The sequence below is a fragment of the Phaseolus vulgaris genome, chromosome 6 (assembly GCF_000499845.2).
Source record: "Phaseolus vulgaris cultivar G19833 chromosome 6, P. vulgaris v2.0, whole genome shotgun sequence".
Lineage (NCBI taxonomy): Eukaryota > Viridiplantae > Streptophyta > Magnoliopsida > Fabales > Fabaceae > Phaseolus > Phaseolus vulgaris.
The window spans coordinates 22,076,627-22,099,969 of record NC_023754.2 but is presented as its reverse complement, the minus strand read 5'-3'; the positions used below and the strand labels follow the sequence as shown (position 1 = coordinate 22,099,969).

Genomic DNA, 23,343 nt, shown 5'->3' with positions numbered 1-23,343 from the left:
AAGAGAAATGAGAGGAGAATGACATGAAAAAACCATGATACAATAATATTAATAATAAAAATTATTATTAATAATAATTTTGTGTGTATATATATATAACATAATTTAAAAAATCATAAATAATATTAAAATTATCTAAATAAATTAACTTAAGTAATAAAATTAATTTAAATTAATAAAATGAAAAATAATAAAATTATACTTACATCTAAAATTATATTTAATTATTTTTTTTAATTTTACATTTTTTTCTTTTATTTATAAATAAAATTTTAAATTATTTTAATTAACTAAAATATGCACAAAATTAATAATTATTTATTCTTTTTTTTATATATAAAGGTAAATTTGTAGTCTTACAATTTACACTATTCTAAATAATTTAAAATACTCTTACAATCATCACATCACTCACATATCTTAATAAATTTTCTTCACACGGTACACTTTAACATACCCTAATCCAAACACAGAGACACAGAGAGTCTCACTCTCACTCTCCCACACCGATAAGGTTCACACTTATTCATGTGTCATTATCCTACTACAAACAACACCAATGTTAGTTCTCTTCTCTAAATAAAAATTGCATTTGATGTAGTTCTCTCATTACAATATCTCACATTGTTGTACCCACTTTTTTACTTCCTTAAGCGTTCATTTACAAAAAAATTGTTTTTTTATTCTCTTCTAACTTAGCTCAAAGCCTGAATAACCCTAATGTCTGAATCATAAAAGTGTTGGAGGATTCTAGTCTTCAAACCTGCATCATTTCTCACCACTAATTTGCCTTTCCTTTTGAGAACTTCTCCATGAAAAGTATAATGCAAGCAAGGTTGTTGTATGTTCTGCCACATTTTACTGCAAATAAGATAGCAAAAAAAAAACTCTGTTTTATAAGTTGTCAGTGTCCTGCCACTTTTTACTGCAATTAGGGTACCAAAAAACTCCTTTTTATAAATTGACAAGGGTTGATACTTTGGTCCCATAACCCTGCTTAAAACTGCACCAATACCAATATCTGAAGCATCGATCTCTATAATGAAAGGTTGCTCTGGCAAGATTAAGACAGGTGTTGAAGTTAAAGCCTGTTTTAACTTGTGGAAGGCTTCAGCTTTTGCTTCAATTCATATGTAATGAGAATTATTCTGTAGAAGGCCTATTAAATGCTTCATTCTCACCGCTTCTTGAATTGTTTTTGGTTTATGGACATAAATTTTTCCAACTCTAAGCTTAAGCCTAATAGAAAAAAAAACTTAAGGTTGTCTCCTCAGAAATTGTCACCCTATCCAAGAGGTTATCAAAATTTTCCAAATAATCAATTAAAGAACTTCCCTATTTCAATCACGCGAGTTTCGCCACTGGTTAATCAAATATCTTTCCAACATCTTGCAAGATCTAAATCATGTTTTACACTAAATATTCAGGGATTGAATACAATGGTGTTGCCATGGGAATGCCTTGCCACCCATAAGTAAACGCTCTCGTTGATTTTTTGGTGTGCCTTCAAGCTCAATTTTTTTTTTCTGTCTGTGCGCGTTAAGCCCAAAAATTGGTACCATCAAAAGACGAAAAGGCGGAAATTGTAGCTGGGCTCTATCAAGAACCACCGAGCAATTTTTCGATGGATCTCTGTGGGGTGCAGGCGTTGACGTGATTTGGCGGCCAAAATTCAGAGATGTAATGGAAGAAACTAAGCAGCCCTCGATCCATTGTTGCTTCCAAGGTTTTATGTGTTAATTCTTGAGAATCCGACATCGTCTTCTCCATTGAATCCATGCGAGTTTCAAACTCTTTATGGTCATCATTGTTGCTGACTTACTGATACCAAATTGTCAAAAACAATTTCCTATCTTCTACTACTCTTACTCTCAACAATGAAAGATTGAAGAGAAACAATTGATCTAATACTTGTGTATATTTCGGAGGAAACACGGTACTCCCAACAAAAGAGTTTAGGATTTAGGACTAATTAATAGACTCCCCGAACGAACTATATTAGATTAACAAGAAAGTACTAAGTTGCCTATAATGGGATATATGTTATAATTTAAAGATTTTGGTTTGTTTTTGTGGCTATGATTAGGATAACTGTGTTGCTTCGTTGCAATTTAGAAATGGATTATTGCATATAATCATCATTTTTTTCTGTTAGTTTTTCAGATGTATTTTCTTTTGAATCGAGATAGAGTCAAATACTAGATGTAGATACCTCTTTGACTCAAGAACATTGATGCCTTACGTTCTGTGAAAGGTTAATATTTTCTGTTAGCTTTCGTCAAATATTATTATTGTTATAATATAATCACCCATGCATCATTATTTTATGCTGGTAATTAAACCCCTTATTCTGTTTTCATAAAGAAAAAATATCCTTTCCATTCAGGGAAGGTAATTTGCATTTGTCCAAGCTTTTGACTATCAGACGGTTGGAATGGTTTGCATGTCAATTGTCATCCAGTATTATCTTACTTGTGGATGCATGGAAAATCTATGGAAATATTTCTTCCATTTTCTATAGGAATTGTCGACATTTGTATGCACAAGGTTTTCCGATGTGGAGTAACAGATATACGCTACACAAGTTCTTTAGAATTTAGAAATATACATAAAACACAGTGATCTATTTTGCTAATGAATTCCTCGATTTTAATTAATTTGATCATGATCTATCGGAACCTCGGAAGAAAAGCCTTTTTTCAAACCCCTGTCACTATCTCCTTTGTCATCAAGCTGCATCTCTCTAAGTTCTGTTCATGGCTCCATGAGTGTGGAGATGGTGATGTCAAAAGTGGCCATAACTGATTAATCCTTTGCTTACTTGCTCTGCGAACGAGAATCTTAGAATGTTCCCTCAAGACTCCATTGACGGCTTTAAGGTAGTTACTGGAATCGTGGTCTCTCAGAATTGTGCCTTCTGAACCATATGCTGTTGGGTCACTTAGTGTGTCAATGGGGTGTGGTTGATTCAGGAAGGTTCTGAGAACACTTGGAGAGTATCCACGTTTAGTATTGTCCAGGGCATAGAAGGCACTTCCTCGAGGGAGTAAAGGATGTGGAGGAGACGTCTTCTCATCGGGTTGGAGAATGAATATTTTACCCAGTGGTGAGTACAACAGCTTCTGAAAAATTTCCAAAGAAAATGAATGAATATTTTTTACCCACTGCTGAGTACAGCAGCATTTCATATTTTATATTAGGCGGGTTCATTAGGAGTTTATAAAATAAGCTTCAAGCCAAAAGTCATGCCAGAAAGCAATATAAATATAAACCTGCGGCCAAATGATGTGAATAAATTTGGATTTTTTGTATGACTATTATGCAAGAATTGATAGAATGATGATGCTTACATTTTTCAGCAGACAAGGATGTGAGCGAAAGGAGCTGTTTAAGCGCTTAAGGACTACAGCTACATGATTTGGGTAATTGCAGGAGAAGGCCCTGGGAACAATATCTCTATGCATCATCACACAGTGGATGTGGCTCTCGTCTATGCCTAGTTCATGGATAATTTGATGGCCTCCACAGAATACAAATGGTGAGCCAAAAGTCACAACTGGTCGAAGAGTGGAGGGACTCACAACCTTGTTAGTCAAAAGCATCAGATGAACCAATAGAGAGAGACTCCCCCCGAGGGAATGCCCAGTGAATTGAAGCTTTGCACGATCCCCGTGTCTCTTCAAATGCTCCATTATTGCCGGCATGAATTGCTTGTATATTCCTTTTGCAGCTTCATAAATTCCTCTATGAACAAGTACATCTGTACCCTGCAACAGAATAGATCATGAGTGATCTGGTGTTTTTCTTACCAAATTCAAGATATGGAAGTTGCAACTGAACAAGGAATGAATATCTCCACGAAATAAGAAATTTTCCCACCTCAAATTTTGTAGGCTCAAAAAAGAGGTTTGCTTGCCAAGATGCCAGAGAGTCTGACCCCTGCAACATAGAACAAAATTTCAAGGGTCAAACTTCAACAATGTATAGCCTTATGGTACAGATCAAAATAGCAAAGAGTGATTGAGAAATTACCTGAATCACAAAGCATCGAGTGTGATTGCTGGGATCATCACAAACAAACCATTCACAAGGTGAGGAATGAAGTGACTGGAGGTCATTTGCTGCTTCTTGTTTTTCCTTCTCCCCTGCTGCAACCACTGCGGTCATTGTGGATGCTGCTACATAAGCAGCAACCTCTGATTTGTAGCCTCGCGAAGTGCCTTCCACCTCTTCTCCAGGTGACTCTCCTCCTTGGTTAGGCTCTTCATTTTCACTCTTTTGTGACTTAGCAGCAAGGTACAAAAGGTCCTTAGCTCGTAATTGAACATACGAGGCAGCTGAGGTAGCGATATCATAAGCAAGTTGGATTTGATGCTTCTGTGCATTTCCTTTGCCTTTCTTTGTGATACCTTGAGAGGCTACCGAGTCATCTAAAGGAACGCAAGTGGAGTCCTGGTCAAGTTTCATTTTTAACTTAGCCACTTCGGCCTTCTTCTCTAAAGAAGATGTTATAAATTGAAGGTTGTAGTATCGTCGCAAGTCCTTAGCCTGCAAATTATTGGCAAGAGTTGTTGTTTGTTTCTGTTTATTTATTGAATATTCATACATGAAAAAAGAAAATGGAAAAGCACATGCAAACTCTCTCATAAATATGCAGATCTTAGAAAAGAAATCGATGAGTTATCCTACCACTGGTGAATGCTTACCTTGATTTGAGGAATTACATAGGCCATGTTGCACAGGAAAGCAAGTTGAGAGTACAATTGGGTATCAGACCATGGCACTTGAACCAGAAATTCTGAGAATGAATCGCGATCATATGTCACTTCCTCCTCATCTTCGTCTTCACCCACCACGCAAACACCATCATCTCCATTACATTCACATTCCTCGTAATTATTGTCTTGGCATATGTCATCTGGATCCAGGCTTTCTTTTGGCAGTCTATTTCGCCAATGTTTCTTGATTTCCATAAGCCTCTCCACCCAGTTGGCTCTATTTACTCTCTCTTCTTTGCTTCTTTCCACCATGTTTTCCTCAATGCTTACCTCCTTCTCCCCCACACCTATATCCTTGCTAGTTTCTGGGTCAAACAAGAAGGAGCGCAGTGAATTTGGAAGAATGGAGCCTGAAAATTGAAACGGGGAAATTCCCGTTGACCGATTGCTCTTAAGTTTTGGTGTAACTGATGTGCCTTGTACGCAATTGATGGAGCAACATAGGTGGTTGTCAGAATAAGACCTCCGCATAATAGAACTTGTGCATAGTTCTTTGCTGGATTGGGAGCGACGAAGACCATTATGCTCCTTTGCAATGTCCATAGTTGCAGTGTTAGCTGCTGGAGAGGTAGGCATAGCAACCGCAGTGTATGCCATGCTTGTAATTTCTATGCCTCGGATAGCTAAATCCTTCACTGTCTTTGGTCTCTGTAGATTTCAAAATAATGGGACCTCAAAGCCTGATATGTTATGTTGTGGTGTGGTTATTGAAACAAGTCCAAACATATGAATACAGATTTTATAAGAAAACTGACAACAACTACGTTTCTTGTTATCAACGAGGATCTTCTTAAAGATGTTGAAACTTCAAATCTAGTCATTGTTAAATTAGTTTACCTATCAATGAACGCAATTCCTGTATCAAGGTATAGACGAAAGCATCGTTGAGTGGTGTGTTAAGACCAAAGCCAAAACATAGTTAAACTCGAAACCTGCCTCTTGGAAAATATTGACCATAGGACCAGATTAATATAAGGGAAAGACATGTCATGTTCGTAGAGCTCTATGATTCTCAATGAAGACATATACTAGCTCTCTATTTGTGAACGTCCACATGGGGACAGTAATAAGGGGAGAAAAGCTACATCAAACAATGATAAAGAAAGGGGAGAAACAAGTTTCATTTTATTTTGAATATGAAAACAAAAGGCATCATGAATTAATTTAGCCACTTCATTTGTGCACTCTATTTTTTCATTGAAATTTAGGCTTCGTGTCCAAAGTTAAGAAAAAAATATTATTAAGTTTGTAATTTCAAAACTATTATGTGATAGTATTTATCTTAAACAGTGGCCCAACTAAATTCCTTAATTTAGGCAGCAAGGGTTACATTAACTTTCTTGGGATTCTCGCATATTTAAGATATCAAGTTTTCAACCGACATTGTAGGAAGGAAAATTAAAAGGAAAAAGACTTCTTCAACTTGAAATAACCTAATGAATAGTACTATACCAAACTCAATAAACCCCTCTTCCACACACAAAGTATCAAACAAAATAAAAAGCACTTTACAAGGCAAAGTATCTCGGAATTGCCGAAGTACCTACATATTCTTCTTGTTAAAAATAGACTCAGCTCTCAAAAAGGTAAAATAAAAAGTTGTTAATATCCTTTAATTATTTTCATAAAAATTAATATTTTTAACAACCACTAATTATAGTATATTAATAATTTAGCAATTTACCAGTGTACTAATGCTATGGTGAAAAAAAAAATCACTATCTTTAACATGCGTGCCAATTCAACCAAAAAAACAGGTGAATTTATACTATTGTTGGTGCCAAAGTGTGCCGAACTTTAACCAGATGATTTGAAAGTAGTTCTTCTTACCTACTTATTAGCCAATGTTTCAAAAGTCAAATTGTGCAAAGAAAGTGTTCTGTTTACATAAAACTATAAGCTAAGTATAAAAAAATATTTTGGCAAACCATCACTTCTTTAAAGAAGAAAGGGAAGCTGGAGAAGGAAAAGTAGTTTCACCAAAAAATTTATTAAATAAATCACTAAAAGGGACAGACAACAATGATCAAACACCAAAGAAATTGAGGAATCAAAACCAGCGTGAGTATACCTGTGCAAGTATGACATCACTGAGATGCATCAAACCAAAAATCCCAACAAAGATCTAAAAATTGTAATAAAAAAAGATAGAGAAAAGAACTTGGTTTATATAAATAATAACATAACCATTGATTTGGAAAGTTTAAGAGATTCAAGTAGCAAAAATGTGTGGAATGTGGAAAGTAAATAACTGATATGAAAAGTTCATCAACCCTGTTCCAGTGTTTGACACTCTTGCAGCATGGTTAGGCAATTTAAGGAGATGAACACATATAATAAATAAGCAAAATAAAAAGAAAGGATGTGAAAATGCATGTAATTCATGTATCCTGAGAAGCAAAGTACCTTTATTTGGAAGAAGGTTCAGAGAAGACAGCCATGATGAAGCTCTGAAAATGGTGGTTGTTGATGCTAGCTGGACAAGACAGGTATAGTTTCTGCCAATGCTGTGCATACGGGGAATCTTGCCTTTTATGGTATTATTATTTAAAAATAAACCTCAATCTTTTTTTATAGTAACAATTGGTTCCAAAAGAAAAAACCAGCAGCATGGTGAATAAAATATTCTAATTTTATGTGTTTAGATCAGGCTCAGTGACCCTTCTCTCTATTCTTTCTGTGATTCCTGCCAGCATGTCCAGAGAGTTTGGATGACTGAATGAGAAGGAAAAGAAAGAGATAATGATACTAGTTTTTTTGTTGAGAGAAAATGAAAGTAAAGCATAAAAGTTGAGATTAAATCAAACTTTCCTGGCAAAAATGAGATTAGAAAAAAAAAACAGAATCATTTTATTTAAAAACAAAAAATCATATGAATTATCATTGTACATAATCTGTTGTCAATATAATAAATAAATAAAATACTTATATTTTTAAGAATTTCTTTTCCAGTAAATCACTCTGTTTTTGTGTACTTTCAATTTTTTCACTTTTTGTTTTCTCATCAACTCACTTCATTTCTTTCTTCCTTAACACTGACAGCAATATTTTACTGAACTATGTTCAGAAAACCCACGGAGAGAAGGGATAATAATGGAGTTAGAAACAACAACAAAATGAGCATGGGAGAAGATGCCCACGTGGGGTCTCTAAACTTCAAACTCATAGACACAAGCACCCTTTTTTTTATCAAGTTATGTTAGGGGAAATTATGGTGATGGCATAGGAATCTTGTCCACGTTTCTATGTTACTCAGAAGGTGGTGGCAGGTGTAAATGGTGAGTGAGAAAGAAATGGTTGGTTAGAGGAAGGGCCAAGTGTACAGTTGCATGAAGCAGGAGCACCAGTGGCAGCCACATTTCTTCACACTGGTGGCTGCTGCCGTCACCTCCTCTTTGAGGTCGCTTCTCCTCCACCAGTTCTTCTCACTGTCTTTGGGTTTCACACCTGTTGCCTGCAGCATTTAGTACTGTAACGCAGTGTTTCATCAACCAATTTCATTTATTACATATCTGAATAAGGTGGGATAAAATAAAAATTATAAATTTTAGTATATTAGGAAATCGAATTTAACCCAATATGAACTAAATTCATCTTGGTTTAATCAATGTTAAACTGAGTAGATTCACCATTCCATAATAAAAAAAATTAAAAGGAAAAAATAGTTTGTTTCAATACAACAATAGCCTAGCACATGGAACATGAGAAATATACACAATCAATACTAGTATACACAATCAATAAGTTTCTGTTATTTTCTTTCTTTCTTTCTCTTCCAAAATTAAAATATTTCAATTTATAGTTTCTATTGAGTTTAGGATTAAGATGTATTTGTTTATTTAGAGTTTAAGTTTTAAGATGATATGTTAAATTGTTTTTTAAGATTATATTTGAATGTTATTAGAAATTAATATTTAGTATTTATGTTTGATATTCTTATTTATATGATATTTAAAATTATTATTTATATTTTATCAAAGAAAATCATTTCATATTTGATAAAGAAGTTTAATTGTAAAAATAAAGGATTTTACTCTTAATAAGAAGTTTAATTGTTGAAATAAAGAATCTTACTCTTGTAATAGAATTGGACAATTATGATGAATCATATAATCATCTTTTAAGGTGGTTGTAACTTATAAAGAAAGTGTTCTAAGTACAATTGTAAAATATGTTACTCGTCCTTATGTTGTGATGATGTTGGACACAACTTTGTTTATATTTTAAAATGTGGTTTTTGGTATTTTAAATCATGTATTGATGGGTTCAACTTTTGTAAATCAATAGTGCAAGTTTATTGAATTTTTTTGACTAAAAAAATATCATGACACTTTCTTGACTACAATTTATCAAGATGACAATCGGAACATATCTCCTTTAGCTTTTGTCATTGTTCAAGATGAAACAAAGGATGATATAATATGTTTTTCTAAGTGTGATGAGCATATGTCATGTGTCGGCCAAATGTATGCATGATAACCGATTGAGAAACAACTATATTGTCAATATTATAATATCCAAAAGTTTGTCAAGGAGGGGATAGTGTGGTATCAGTCAATTGCATATGCCATATTACATCAAATTTCAACAAGTTAAAAAATTATGAGTTGAATAGACAACTATTAAACATTGGTATCTAGGTTTTTTAACTTCCATTATGAAATATTACAAAATCATTAAATGTTTAAGTAGATTTATTTACTATATTGTCACATGTTATGAAATGAAACAACTCACTCTTTAAGCAAAATTATAGGATGCAATTAGAATTTAGGTAAACAATCTCTTTGATTTATCAAATATCACTAGAAAATGGGTTCATATATATGACGGAGCAAAAGTTATGGACATATGACAACAAATTTAACCAAATGTATTTTTTTTTAAAGAAGTACGATCCTTATCCATTTGTGCTATTGTTAAGACAACATTTGAAAGAACAAAATATTGGTTTGTAAAATGACCAAAATTGTTTCAAACTTTGATGAAGATATTATCTATATTTTGAAATTTTTTCTTAATGTTATATATTCTTATATACATTATATCAATATGAGTTTTTTTCATATTTCTCTTCAATAATTAATTATTCATTACTATTTTTTAATACTTATTAATTTAAATATTAATAAATTCATATAAAATTTATCACTTTATCCATACATTATTTATAATTTCAATGTATTTGATATTTTTTTTTCTTCTCAATGAAAAAAAAAATTATCAATAAAAGGATCAAAGTTTCACTAGAAAACAAGTGACCAACTTTCTACTAATTCCAAAATTAAGACATTGAAGTAACTTCGTAATAGACAATCAAGACACTAAATTAAGAAGTGAAAAAGTAGTTGTTGGAGTCAAATAAACCAATATATTAAGAAATAAAATAAGTTCATGCCCACATTAGAAAAAACATTAAATAAGAAAATGAAAATAAAATATTAAAATAAATAAATAAATAATAAAAACTGTAATAAAAGATTTTAAGAGTGATTTGCTACTATTTTTTTTAAAGTTTAGAGAGACGTTGATACACAAATGCATAATCCAATCTATTTAACAAGTTATTGTGACTTTGGTGTTCCCTTTGTTTGTTTTGACATTTTCTAAAGGATGATAAGTTGAAATGATATCTGAAAATGCTGCTTCGTGTGCTCTAGTTTTTATTTATTTAATTTTTCCAATCTTATGAATTTTAGAAATTTTCTTTAACACAGCATCAAACTATTGAAGAAGTGATGAATCTTTTCTAATGTACATGACTGGGCTGAAAGAAATTATAATAATAATTCTACAAATCTTACATTAAGTTTTAAAATGATAAAAATAAAAAATAAAATATTATTAAAAATTATTTCCTAAATTTCATTACACAGATATAGCACTACGGTGTCGTTTGGTTTGACAGAAAACCTAGACGGGGGGAGATGGCGAAGAAGAGATCAGCGCCGATCGGCGGTCGTCGGGAAAACCGAGTGGAATCATCTTCAGTACGGGTCAACTCAGCTTTCAGTGGCAGAAATGTTGTTGTCTTCTTCATAATATCGTCCATTATTGCTACTGTCACTTACCGCTTCAGACAATACTCTCCTTCGCAATATGAAGAATCGTATGTGTATGAGCAAGGCCTTGTCACAACCCATGCTAATTACCAACATGTACTCACCGTAAGTACCAAAATCAAAATCATAACACCTTTTTTTACTTATGAACAAATAAATTATTTCTAGTTTTGATTTTAGTATCCGATGTTGTTAATTATCAATGGATTAGGAAAATTCCAAAGTATCAGAAAATACCTCTCAGCGCCATTATAATTATCCTGTGCTTGGCTACATTACTCCCTGGTATGTTTTGTGTGTGTTAATTTAGCAAATTTTAGCATTTTCTTTGATGAATCATCGAATAATGAATATAATACTTGGCATGGAATATTTTCTGCTGAAGAATTTTTTTTTGTTTGATGTAATGTTGATACTTTTTCCGATTATGATATAATATGAAAGAAGTTTTGGAGCTCCTAATTTCAAGTGTCGAGTGCTAATAGTCAAACTGGCCATATCTGATCCTGGCTTGAGATGGTATGTTATATGAATGAAACTAATTAGTACACAATAATCAGATGAATAATTTTGAACTAGTGGCACCGGGAACTGCAATGCAGGTGTACAAAAATTTGAACTTTATTTTAACGTTTGATTGCATAATAATTTATTCTTATTTTTATACTTGAGCATAAACATGCTCAAAAGTCCTCCCATCATGTAACAATTCATTTAAAGCTCTCTAAAAGTAGGGAGTGTGTGGAATAAATAAAGGGAGTTGAGTCTTGTGAGAGAATAGGTTTGGTAAGGTGGCAAATTATATTTTTAATTATAATTTAAGTGAGAGATAGATCATCAGACGGGTGAAATGGACATTTTTTTCCATAATACAGCTCATTAATCTGCATGATCCTTAAAGTATCAACTCCTTGGCTTGTTGAAACAAAGACGTGTGTTAAGTAATTGATTCACTCAACCCTCAGCACTTTCCTGATACAGGGGTATTATCTTTATACATTATGATAGAGACATGTATTCCTATTATATAGTTCACTAGTCTGGATGATTCTTAAAATTTCTACCCCGTCTTTAATTTTAGCTGATAGAAACAAACAATAAGTATAAATGATTTAAAACCTTGTTGAAATTTCACAATTTGAAAGTTATAGTTTTGATTGTTACAGTATCACGATTCTTCTTTTTGGTAAGATTCAATTAATGTCATCTACTATCTGATCTTTTAACATCTTCATAGTTATATTGCTTAATGTTTAATATGAAATTTCAATATTCATATCTATTTGGATGAGATTCTTTTCCTCTGTGCCATTCTTCCCATGATTACAATCCTTTGTATGTCAAAAAATGTTAATTATGACAGGAATTCTCGAGGTTATGAATTGGCTAAAAGGTTCAACTCTAAGTTTACACACATATCACCCGTTTGGTATGACCTAAAGAGGTATGTACATCAGTTCTAAATGACTTAATGAAGAAAATAGAGGGGTGGGTGCAGAGTTAAGACCTATGACCTGTGTGATTCATAATTCTCCTTGTACCTGTTAATATGAGCTTTCAAATGTAATTTTCAAGCACTTAAAATTTCTAGTAGCTTTAATTTTTCGTTTCTGAAGTTTTATACGCTATTGTATCCAGGGTTGACTTTAACTGACATCACAGCCTCCTTGAGGATCAGCAGAATATTTTAATCCTCATAAACTTTATAATTTCTGCACTGCAATGAAATTCTAGTGAATACTTGATTATAAATCCCTGGGTTTGTTATTTAGTAAGTCTTTATTATACGGCTTTATGGTTTTGTTTAATCAGTTGTTATTGCCAGCCAACAGACTAGCTTAGTTCTAGAGGGGAGACACAATGCTGACAGAGGATGGATCTCAGAGCTTAGAAAGACAGGAGAAGCTTTGGTACATTTAATTAGTTGTCAACTTTTAAACTTATTTTCATTTCATTCATTACTGACAAATTAAATGCATTTTCTATTATTTGTGGTTGAAGAGGGAATTTTTTTAAAATTTCAATTTTTTATTTATTTCATTTTCTCTCCTCCCTCACTTACTTTTGTCTAAAGTTCCAAGTAGAAGCTTCTGGAACAGTCTGTTTTGGACCTTGAACTGGCTACAATGCGGCTAATTCCATTTTTTCATTAACTTGTTGGACCTAACACTTGTTTAATTGTCTTGGGATTATTTTATACTTTTCTTTGTAGCTATGAATCCATCCATTTCTTTTCAATTGCATGTAGATTTTGCCTAGAGTTGTTCTGGAAGCATCGCCAGCAGTGCTGTTGGGAAAGGAAAAGCAAAGGAACAAAGCCATTAATCTTATAGTAACAGAGTGCAAGTAAGCCTCTAAACAGTTTTCTAGATACCTCTCTTAGGCTATGGCATTATGGGAACAAAGCCATTAGGCTATTCCGTTTTTTATTATCGCAACTCTCTGAGGATAAATAATTGGATTTGTCTCTTGGTGCTGTGTGTGAAAGGAATTCTTGATATTTGATATTGTAGTTTAGGAATAATCAACTGACCACTTAATTGGTGAATGATATCGAAACACAAATTAATTTAATTAACCATTGAATTGATTTGTTTGTAAACCAGGAATACTTTTGCCAATAATTCGTTTTTGCTTGTAATTTTCCCATTATTTATTCTATCTAAAATTGGTTTGTGGTGTACTTATTGCTTCCTTTACCCAGCTAAAGGCCTTATGTACAGTTTCTTCCCCTACAGCAAGCCCATTATGTATGAATTGCATGAGTGTCAGAAGTTGTTCATGGAAACAAGTATATTCAGATCCATATATGAAGCACTTCCTTTCTCAATATTTTGTGCTATGATTTGCTTTTCATGTGAATGCTTTGCTTCTGTAGGGAAATGGGATATGATGGTATTGTTTTAGAATCTTGGTCAAGGTGGGCAGCCTATGGTATCTTGCATGATCCAAACATGCGGAATTTGGTGAGCAGTTGTTCCGTTTAATCTTTTTCAGTACTTTTTATACAGCCAAGTTATTATACGGAACTCTGCCTGTGATTCATGGACTAAGCTATTGAGCCTTCTTCCAAACTGTGATTGACAAGGTCAGTCATTATATGGTTACGTAAAAATTGTTATTACTTCAGTAATGAATGACTGAGGTGCTTCTTTTTTACCACTTGGAACATGGGTCACATAATTAAGTTCTCTTCAATGGAAGCACACTATTACAATTCTGTCACCATCACCTGTAAGACAGTTTTGTTATTGATAACTCTATTAGCATAGATAGACTTCCACGGGGAAAATTGTAAATTCAATCATCGTGTTTCTGTGAAACAATGTATTCATTTTGTATTAAGGCACTGTAGTAATTGATGTGGTGCTTTCTTCTTTTGCTAGCACAGGCACTGCAGTTTGTAAAACAGCTTGGAGATGCTCTGCATTCTATAGGCTCAGAGAAAATTAGTGGGCAGAAGCTGCAGCTAGTCTATGTTATAGGTCCACCATCTTCTGAGAAGCTGCAAGAGCATGACTTTGGTCCTAAAGATCTTGAGGTTTTAAGTGCAGCTGTGGATGGATTCTCGTTAATGACATACGACTTCTCTAATCCTCATAATCCTGGTCCTAATGCACCTTTGAAATGGATTCAAATTGTTCTGAAGCTGCTTCTTGGTACCTCTGGCAATAGAGCCCAAAGCCTCGCCCCCAAGATACTTCTCGGCATCAACTTCTATGGAAATGATTTCTCCCTTTCAAGAGGTAATTCCTTTGTTTCTTATCTGTGCATTTTTGGTAGGAGGGAATAAAAGGAGGTTGGGTACCAGGACTAAAATCCCTCTTCTTTCATCCTTTGAACTAAACTTATGTTTAATTTCACGGTGGCAATGTAGAGTACACACACATAGGTACTAGAACAGCTAAAGTGGTACTTAAGGGACCCGGGACCCCCACTAAGGGGACCAAGGAGGGGGGGATCGAGACAGGAATGTGCCCATTAGATTAGGCATGATATTTATATTAATTTCTTATTGCTTTTTGAGTGGAACAAGAACACCTTTTTTAGCCATTTTGAGGCTTTGAGATCATCCTAGACTCTCTTTCAGTTTTTCGGAGGTATTATCATGTAAAAGCATTTTTTGTTTTGCACTTTAGTGAAATTTGCGAGTGCAGGTGAAGGTGGTGGTGGAGCTATTATTGGGAGAGATTACCTTGCACTTTTGGAGAAGCATAGGCCTGAACTGCAGTGGGATAAGAACAGTGGGGAACACTTTTTCTTTTACAATGACGACAAGGATATCAAGCATGCGGTATTCTATCCATCTTTGAAGTCAATTTCTTTGCGGTTGGAGGAAGCCCGTTCATGGGGATGTGGCATCTCGATCTGGGAAATTGGCCAAGGTTTGGATTATTTTTATGATCTTCTGTGAAAGCCTAACTTTCAGAAGTTTTGTTTTGAGGAAATTTGCAGTTAGTTCAACTACAACTTGCAAAGATACGATGATGTCATAGCAAAACTGGTATGGTAGGATTATGCTAAAAGGACGTATTTAATTGTTTTTCTATTAGTTGTCTCGATGATGTATAATATATCCTTTTGAATTTTTAAAAAAAAATATCTTTATCAATAGTTTTTTGAACTGAAATTGTGAGCTAATATGAGTAGGTTTGATCTAATCTGCTTGTGACAATTACTTATTTGAGTTTGAATAATTATCTTTAATTTAATGGTCCTTGTATCCGATTAAATTCTGAAATCGATAACACATTAATACATTGTTATGTTGTTGGGAATATATTATTGGTCACTGTAACAACTGGAACTACTATTATAATTTTACTTAAAAGTATCATTAAGATACTATTTCATTAACTAATCTAACTTTAACATTTCAGAAATTAAAAGTTGGAAGTATCTGTGTTCTAAGAACTATTAAGTTTTAAGAAAAATATTATTAAAACGATTATTATTTAAAAGGGTTTTTAAGCCCAAAAAAAATGTTAACAATTTTTTAACTTAAAATATATACAATTTCTCTATTATGATCTTTTAAGCAAAAGAAGAATAAAAAGAAATTTTTGCATAAATTAAAATTAGTCTAGAGTAGATGTGCGAGAAAATTATTCTCATAAATTAGTTTATACGCCAGATAATTTTAACTTCTGCAGAAGTTTTTTTTTCTACAAGCCTTATTAGGAAGAAATATGTTAAAATTAACTAAAAAGTAATTGGGTGACCAGACAAACTTTAAATGGTCTTAAAATCTCAAATCAATCTATTTTATTTCAGTCCAAATGCCATACTAATATAGTTGCAAAACCTTAATACAGCATTCCTTGGGCGTACAACATGAATTAGCCAAGAGACTTGCAAATCTGCAATTACAAATAAAAGTTTTAAAAACTTGAATTAGTTTCCAAAATCACTTACACAGTACACGAAAAATTATTTCATCCACAAAGCAACAAAACAAAAAGACTGCAGATAATAGAGTGAACAAAAATCGTCTTCTATTCATAGATAACATCGATTCCGTTACCTTCAATTGTTTTAAGAGTTCCTTGGAGGCCACTTTACGAGCTTTATCCTTGTTAGAAGCTTTAGCAGTGTGCTGGTAAGTGATCCTGTTAGCTTTCACCTTAATTGTAACCAAAGTTCCATCGTTGTCACTCACAGGGGATTGCACTTCCATTTTATACTGATTTTTCTGGCACAGTTCTTGCAACACACTAATAGGATGTCGCCTCGCTGTTTCAGGTGTTACAAGGGGTTCCAAAAGGGGCCTTATGCTTTTGAAAACGATCTCTTTCTTGTAACCTGAATCAACAAAAATTGCTCCTGCTATAGATTCTATAACATCTCCAAGCACCTGACATAAATTGAAAAAAAATGCACCTGATTTAAACACAAGAGAATCTCATGACTAAATAGTACATTAAACTTCATATTCTATTCAATACAGACTTGTAACGTTTTGCATGTAACCATAAACAATGAAGAGCTCCCATGAATATGTTAGTAATGTGAATAATAATGAAAAATGTTGGGATTGGAAGAAGTCATGCACTGAAATATTGAACAACTGACCGGACAGAAATATGTTTCTAGCTCCCATCCAAAAGTTGATTCCAGAGATAAATTCTCAACACTTTTTATTGTCTCCTTAATATTCTTTTCTACTACGGGGTCACACAGTATGTGTTTGTGCAGCTCAGCTTTAATGGCTGACAAAGCGTAGCACTCATTGTTCACAGAAATAGACCTCATGGTAGTAAGAAATTCCGGTGAACACTTTTCATTATAATATTCCTCATAGAAATGCATCGTCATTACATTGTCCAGCACTGCATCGCCAAGAAATTCTAATCGCTGCAGATCATGTTAAGAATTTATCAGTGATACGGTATTACAAGGACTTCCAAATTTGATGGAAAGAGATAGAATAAAATGGAATGAATTAAAATATAATACTGTTATATTTCATTATTTCTTTTATTCCATCCTCTTCTATACCCTAAAGTTTTCATAGTATATGATGCTTCTAGTTAGTAAGTAAATAATCATGACAGTACCTCATAACATGTCGAAATTCCTGATCGTTTGCAAGAACTATGGGTGAGAGCCTCTACTAAGAGGTAAGGGTCTTTAAACTTGTACTTCAGCTGAGATTCTAAAAATTTGACATCTACAAGATTCTCGGGGTGAGTGCTAAGGTGCCTCTCATATGGCATAATCTTGGTGTCAACATCGATGCCAATCCAATTAATAAACGATAAAGCAGCCTTTTCATCTTTTGTGCTTATAAAGGCACCAATTAGTGCCTCAACAACATCAGCAACCTTTTTTACCTCTATATTTCTCTTTCTGCCAACATACATGCTTGTTCTTCCACTTGAAACCAACTCTTCTTTCAGCAAGAGACTCCTTGACTTATCGCCAGGTATGTCCCACTTCTTTGGTTCAAATGCTTCCATTCTTATGAAACCCTGCAATATGTGAAAAAGGTTTCCTTTTCAAATTCTTTTCAAAAACAGTGCCAAAAAATAGAACCAGGGATAACTTCAATGTTATCAAATACGAGATTCCAAAAGGTTATTTTGACAATACGGACACAAGCATTGTTCAAGGTTTTGTATAGTTTGGCCGATCTGAAAATATGTTTAAGGCACATTCCTTAAGAGTAAATTAGTTTACTTCTTTTGACATAGTCTGAAATATCAGAAATTACAATGATAAAGAAAGTCACAAATGGTTAAACAAGAAACTAAGATTACTATAATGAATTCTTCGCTTTTGTATTAATACAGAAGTGGTTGAAATGAAGCTTATACTGAAAATATAAGAATAGGAAGAGAAGAGATAACAAGATAATAATAGTGTACCGGAAGATTTTTGGCAGAACCAAAATTACACAAGGCATAATTGGAAATGAGTTTGTCCTTGAGCTTGGAGAGCACACCCTCTCTATCGTTTTGATGGGTATTGAAAAGCTGAAGACTAACAGCAGATTTTAGAAAAGAATCTCCAAGTGTCTCTAAGTACTCGTAATTGTAAGCCTCTTGACATCCCTTTGCAGTTATTGCTTGTAGTACCTACCATAATCATAATAAACTTTACTCAAAACTTCATGCAATCATGTACTGTTTTCTAATTATAATTTTTTTCAATGATTCAATAATGTATATATTAGATAAGTTTATTAAATATATAATGTACTGTAAAATAAAACTTTAAAGTAGTTATATTTGCTGGTATAAAAAATCAAGTGAGTAAAAAGATGTTTAAACCTGCAAAAAAATTAAGGGAGTCAAATTGAGTTGACTCGCTAAGAAACTCTTAAATTTTCCTTCATCTTCTTCACAGTGAGAAATATTATTATATATATAAACTAAATAAAGATAAAAATGTCATTAAAGATAATATAACTAGTGTTGCTTTTGAATTTTTAAATAGATAATAAAATATTCTTTTAATAAATGTGACATCATATTCATGTTCATTGAAGACAAATGTAGTCATAAAAAAAATCTTTGAATGACCAAATATGAAAATGCTTTAAAACTTAAAATATGATAATTCACAAATCTTAAAGAAATAAAAAATTGGGAGATTTTTTAATAGAAAATAATAAAATGTTTTTAAAATGAAAATAAAACAAAATCTCTTCACTTAAATCAGCGTGATTGACTTCTAAAAAATATTAGAATTTATTAAGCTTGTCCAATTAAACCATCGTTCTGAAGTTCATATTCTGTTTTCTTCACTTTAGGCAAATCAGGCATTAATCTCCGTTGTTCAATTCAAAAGCATATTGCGTTTATAGTTTCGAACAATCTCTGCATAATGGGTTGAAGTATTTTTATTTATAAAAGAAAAAAAACATGAAAAAAGTCCGAACTATCTAATTTGTTCTCATCAATGTAAAATATAATCAAATTATAATTATAAGCATTTTTCACAGAAAGAAGTGGTTTACCTTGCTGATTGGGATATCATTTTGGGTACAATGATCCATGAGCATCTTTTTTAAGTTGAAAGCAATGAGCAAGCCTTCAAGCCAATGCATGATTGATGGAACAAAAGAAAATGAATATATGGTACCAATTGATATCGGTGACATGATTACAGAACAAAGTTCTGGCGGCAATTCTTCAGAACTCATTTTTTCTCCTAGCCAAAAGGGGTCAAAAAGTTTTATCAGGTTTCTTGATATTTATAATAAACTTGCTCAAATGGCATTTTAACAGCTTCAATATTGTAGACGAGCAAGTTATGTGACAGCTTAAGCAACATAAAACAGAATCAAGTTAATACACTGTTAATGAAACATTATGGTCTGCACATCCCAAAAAAATGCAGACATGTTTTATATAGTTTTTAAAATCTTCTAATGGGATAAGCTTTTATTCCCTCTGTTACTGTGATGGACATTGATTCTGTGGTACCTTAATACATGACTATAAACAATAACCATGTGTGGACATACAACACACAACATTAAGGCATATTCTTTCTGTTTCCTCCATGGATTCATGAAGAACACTATAACTACAAAGCCTTTTAATATTTTTGGGTAATATGAGTCACATAGCAATATACTAGGAACTAGACTATATGAAAAACGAATTTGTAAAAGTAAAATACTTGAACCTTTTTTCTTATTTTGCCTATCCTTCATAAGGTAATTCCTGACTTCAAAACCTTTCCTTCCACGGAGTAAGGATTGGTGTGGAAAACTCAATTCGATCTTGTGCCTGAAATTTCAAACAAAAATTGAAAGCACTCATGGTGCTCAATGGTTGACATCTGAAACACAAGTAGATAAGTAAGCTACAAAATTTACTTACTTGTTTTTGAAGTGCTCCTTGTAGGTGGCACTTCTATTACGACCTGAGTGTAACATTGTTGAGTTTCCATTCAAATCCCTCATTATATGAGCAATGATATAAATAGAATCACTATGAGGAGTGTAGACAACACAGTTTTCAAGTTTGCAAGAGCAAACTGAACCATTTTGGATCTTCACATCACAAGCATGATGATTGCAGTTGCAATCACAGGTACTTTCAGATGAAAAAGGAAAAGAATAGACAGACTTCCAATCAATAATTGATTTTGAAGGTCTCTGGTCTTTAACAGTGGCTGGGAGCAGAAGATAATCGATTTCAGGATTATCTCCTAAACTGAAATTATCTGAAGCACTTGGTAACTGATTAAAGTCCCCATTCAGCAGGATCTTAAACAGGGTAGTCTGAAATCTTCTACACTTCTCAACCTGGAAAATAAAAATGCACAATATAGGTAAGTGTTCTTGAATATTGAGATAAATAAAACCAATAGAAACAATATTTTAATAAATATAAGTTTCTTAAAATAAAATTAAAAACAACTTTTTTCAATGGGAAGGAACCATGTTTTTATCTATCTATATTAAATATTATTTCTCTCCATAAAGAATTTATGCAATAATAGTGTGAGAACATGTATGGTAAAAGATATTTTAAAAAAATTTCTTTAATATAAAAAAAATTAGTGGAATTTTTTTAATTTGTATGCAAATAGATTCTAAATATAAGGCACTACTAGATTACGTGTGACTGAGAGTATGAAATAAATATAACTTAATTTTTGTTTTAAATTTAATTTTGCATTTATGATTGTTATATTTTTTTTTAAAAAAAATGTATAATTATTTTTCCCCTCAATATTCATGATTTAAAAAAAAATCAATTTGGTCCAAAGGTTTTTCTAGAAAGGTTCAATTTACAATGTTAACTATTAATTGTGGCGCAGCACACAGTGACATTGATTCGCATACATGGACTGAACAATTTTAGGGTTTGAAAATTGGAAAAAGAAGATTAAGGGAGAGAGGAAGGCAAAAGCAACTGTGGTGGTTTTTTAGAAAAGTTCAATTTAGTCCCTTATGTTAATTTTTTACAGTGGTAACTATTAATCGTAACGGAGCACACAGTGACATTGGTTCGCACACGTGGACTGAACCAAATTTTAGGGTTTGAGAATTGGAAAAAGAAGATTAAGGGAGAGGAAGGCGACAGCAGCGACTGTGGTGATCTTTTAGAAAAGTTCAATTTAGCCCCTTATGTTAATTTTTTTACAGTGGTAACTATTAATCGTGACGCAGCACACAGTGACATTGGTTCGCACACGTGGACTGAACAAAATTTTAGGGTTTGAAAATTGGAAAAAGAAGATTAAGGGAGAGGAAGGCGACAGCAGCGACTGTGGAGGTTTTTCAGAAAAGTTCAATTTAGTCCCTTATGTTAATTTTTTACAGTGGTAACTATTAATCGTGACGCAGCACACAGTGACATTGGTTCGCACACGTGGACTGAATGAAAATTGGAAAAAGAAGATTAAGGGAGAGGGAGGCGGCAACAACAACTATGGTGGTTTTTTAGAAAAGTTCAATTTAGTCCCTTATGTTAATTTTTTACAGTGGTTACTATTAATCGTGACGCAGCACACAGTGACATTGGTTCGCACACGTGGACTGAATGAAAATTTAGGGTTTGAAAATTGGAAAAAGAAGATTAAGGGAGAGGGAGGCAGCAACAACAACTATGGTGGTTTTTTAGAAAAGTTCAATTTAGTCCCTTATGTTAATTTTTTACAGTGGTAACTATTAACCGTGACGCAGCACACAGTGACATTGGTTCGCACACGTGGACTGAATGAAAATTTAGGGTTTGAAAATTGGAAAAAGAAGATTAAGGGAGAGGGAGGCGGCAGCAGCAACTGTGGTAGTGGAGTCAAGGAAGAAACGATGCCTAGGAAGCGCCGCCAAAACCAAAGTATCTAATATCCATTGTTGAAAACACAAGGTTAAGTGGTAACCAGCCTGTAAGTCGACGAACGGAGAAATTTCTTATATAAATCATACTATTTCATTACTATGGTGTTTGTTATCTCCCCCGCCTCCCTCCTTCTTAATCTTCTTTTCCTAATTTCTAAACCCTAAAATTTCGTTCAGAGAGTTCACATATGCAAACCAATACTACTGTGTTACAATGTGCAACACGCCATCAACATAACATCGTTGGTAATAACTTAGCAAAAAATCAAATTGAACTTTTTAAAACCAACCTTTGAATCAAATTAATCTTTTAAAAACCACTAAATTAAATTCAACATTGATATCTCAAATTATACCTTTTAAAAAAAATAAGAACACTTAAATAGTGATAAAAGATATTTAAAACTTTCAAAATATAAATATACATTTTGGTAGACATAAGGTATGAAAGCGATTGAAAAGATAAGAAGATGTAAGCAAGAGACCTGTTCTGAGCTAAGTTGAATGGGTTTGGCAGGTGTGAGGTTGAGTGACAATTTTCCCCTTTCAACAACCAATGATGTGCCTGATAATGTTTCTATGATTTCAGATTCAAGTTCAGTCCTCATTGCAAGTACAATGTCACCAACCTTCACCTCGTACTTGTAATCCTCCTTCAACTCCATCAAATAGCAGTAGTATTCGTACGTTACACTGCAAGATTTTGATGAACAATTCACCAGTTCCGGTGGGACATAACAGGGGTGCTCCTTTCCTGTTCAAATGAATCAGATTTACAACTACCAAGAATGAACTAATAAATATAAAAAAGTTCATAAAACAACACAAAAAAGAAAGAAAAAAATTACCAATTCCTTTCATGTTGATTAAACGGTGAAGAAAAGAGTTTGCAATGTCTTGTGATGTAAACGTTCAGTCCAATGTCTATATATAGATAGAGAATTGGAAGTGAGAGAACGCTCCACTTTGCATTTAATAAAAAGCATTTAATAAAAGTAATTTAATAAAAGTAATTTAATAAAAGCAATTTAATAAAAGAACACAGCTAAAGGAAAAGGAAAAGGCAAAACATGCCAATGAATAATTGGATCTTTGAGTGCCTTAGGCTGCAGACTACTTCGATATCAAGCAATTCCATTCTAGTCACTGCTAAAATTCCAATCCCAATTATTCATTAAATTTGCTAGAATAGGTAAATATT

The 23,343-nt window shown here is 33.1% G+C and overlaps 3 protein-coding genes across 8 annotated transcripts; 1 reads left to right on the top strand and 2 right to left on the bottom strand.

Moving 5' to 3' along the window:
• Positions 1-2,490: 2,490 nt before the first annotated feature.
• On the bottom strand, positions 2,491-7,385 carry LOC137831893 (phospholipase A1 PLIP1, chloroplastic). Of its 4 annotated transcripts, none has more exons than XM_068639785.1 (6): positions 7,185-7,385; positions 4,707-5,458; positions 4,033-4,548; positions 3,880-3,939; positions 3,351-3,767; positions 2,491-3,122 (listed from the first exon to the last, which is right to left on the bottom strand). In XM_068639785.1, the coding sequence occupies exons 2-6, from the start codon at positions 5,373-5,375 to the stop codon at positions 2,700-2,702; spliced, it is 2,085 nt and encodes a 694-aa protein (XP_068495886.1). In that variant the 5' UTR covers positions 5,376-5,458; positions 7,185-7,385; the 3' UTR covers positions 2,491-2,699. The 4 variants fall into 4 exon arrangements, with proteins under 4 accessions (XP_068495886.1, XP_068495884.1, XP_068495887.1 ...); XM_068639783.1 differs by having other exon boundaries at positions 4,707-5,426; positions 7,185-7,325; XM_068639786.1 differs by lacking the exon at positions 7,185-7,385 and adding an exon at positions 5,616-5,939.
• A 2,982-nt stretch (positions 7,386-10,367) lies between these two features.
• On the top strand, positions 10,368-15,470 carry LOC137831892 (uncharacterized). 3 transcript variants are annotated; one of them, XM_068639781.1, is made up of 8 exons: positions 10,368-10,945; positions 11,052-11,125; positions 12,204-12,284; positions 12,666-12,750; positions 13,089-13,186; positions 13,719-13,806; positions 14,232-14,586; positions 14,998-15,470. In XM_068639781.1, the coding sequence occupies exons 1-8, from the start codon at positions 10,706-10,708 to the stop codon at positions 15,252-15,254; spliced, it is 1,278 nt and encodes a 425-aa protein (XP_068495882.1). In that variant the 5' UTR covers positions 10,368-10,705; the 3' UTR covers positions 15,255-15,470. The 3 variants fall into 3 exon arrangements, with proteins under 3 accessions (XP_068495882.1, XP_068495881.1, XP_068495883.1); XM_068639780.1 differs by having other exon boundaries at positions 14,980-15,470; XM_068639782.1 differs by lacking the exon at positions 11,052-11,125 and having other exon boundaries at positions 10,705-10,945; positions 14,980-15,470.
• A 612-nt stretch (positions 15,471-16,082) lies between these two features.
• LOC137831891 (endoribonuclease Dicer homolog 2-like) lies at positions 16,083-23,116 on the bottom strand. Its single transcript, XM_068639779.1, has 10 exons — positions 22,991-23,116; positions 22,628-22,896; positions 20,173-20,600; positions 19,976-20,079; positions 19,302-19,495; positions 18,208-18,417; positions 17,398-17,811; positions 16,913-17,194; positions 16,365-16,694; positions 16,083-16,200 (listed from the first exon to the last, which is right to left on the bottom strand). The coding sequence occupies exons 1-10, from the start codon at positions 23,001-23,003 to the stop codon at positions 16,180-16,182; spliced, it is 2,265 nt and encodes a 754-aa protein (XP_068495880.1). The 5' UTR covers positions 23,004-23,116; the 3' UTR covers positions 16,083-16,179.
• Between the last annotated feature and the right edge of the window lie 227 nt (positions 23,117-23,343).

Bases quoted from the DNA above. Each gene is read 5' to 3' on its own strand.
- LOC137831893 (XM_068639785.1), bottom strand. From the start codon at position 5,375: ATGGCATACACTGCGGTTGCTATGCCTACCTCTCCAGCAGCTAACACT. The intron at 3,940-4,032 runs GTAATTTCTCAA...TCTATGTTGCAG, and splicing joins CTCGATGCTTTGTGATTCAG to GGGTCAGACTCTCTGGCATC. The intron at 3,768-3,879 runs GTGGGAAAATTT...ATTCTGTTGCAG, and splicing joins TTGAGCCTACAAAATTTGAG to GGTACAGATGTACTTGTTCA.
- LOC137831892 (XM_068639780.1), top strand. From the start codon at position 10,706: ATGGCGAAGAAGAGATCAGCGCCGATCGGCGGTCGTCGGGAAAACCGA. The intron at 13,187-13,718 runs GTAAGCCTCTAA...TTGCTTCTGTAG, and splicing joins CTTATAGTAACAGAGTGCAA to GGAAATGGGATATGATGGTA. The intron at 14,587-14,979 runs GTAATTCCTTTG...TTTGCACTTTAG, and splicing joins TGATTTCTCCCTTTCAAGAG to TGAAATTTGCGAGTGCAGGT.
- LOC137831891 (XM_068639779.1), bottom strand. The intron at 17,195-17,397 runs GTACTGTCATGA...CATGATCTGCAG, and splicing joins GAATTTCGACATGTTATGAG to CGATTAGAATTTCTTGGCGA. The intron at 16,695-16,912 runs GTCAGTTGTTCA...AATTTATGTCAG, and splicing joins TAGAAACATATTTCTGTCCG to GTGCTTGGAGATGTTATAGA.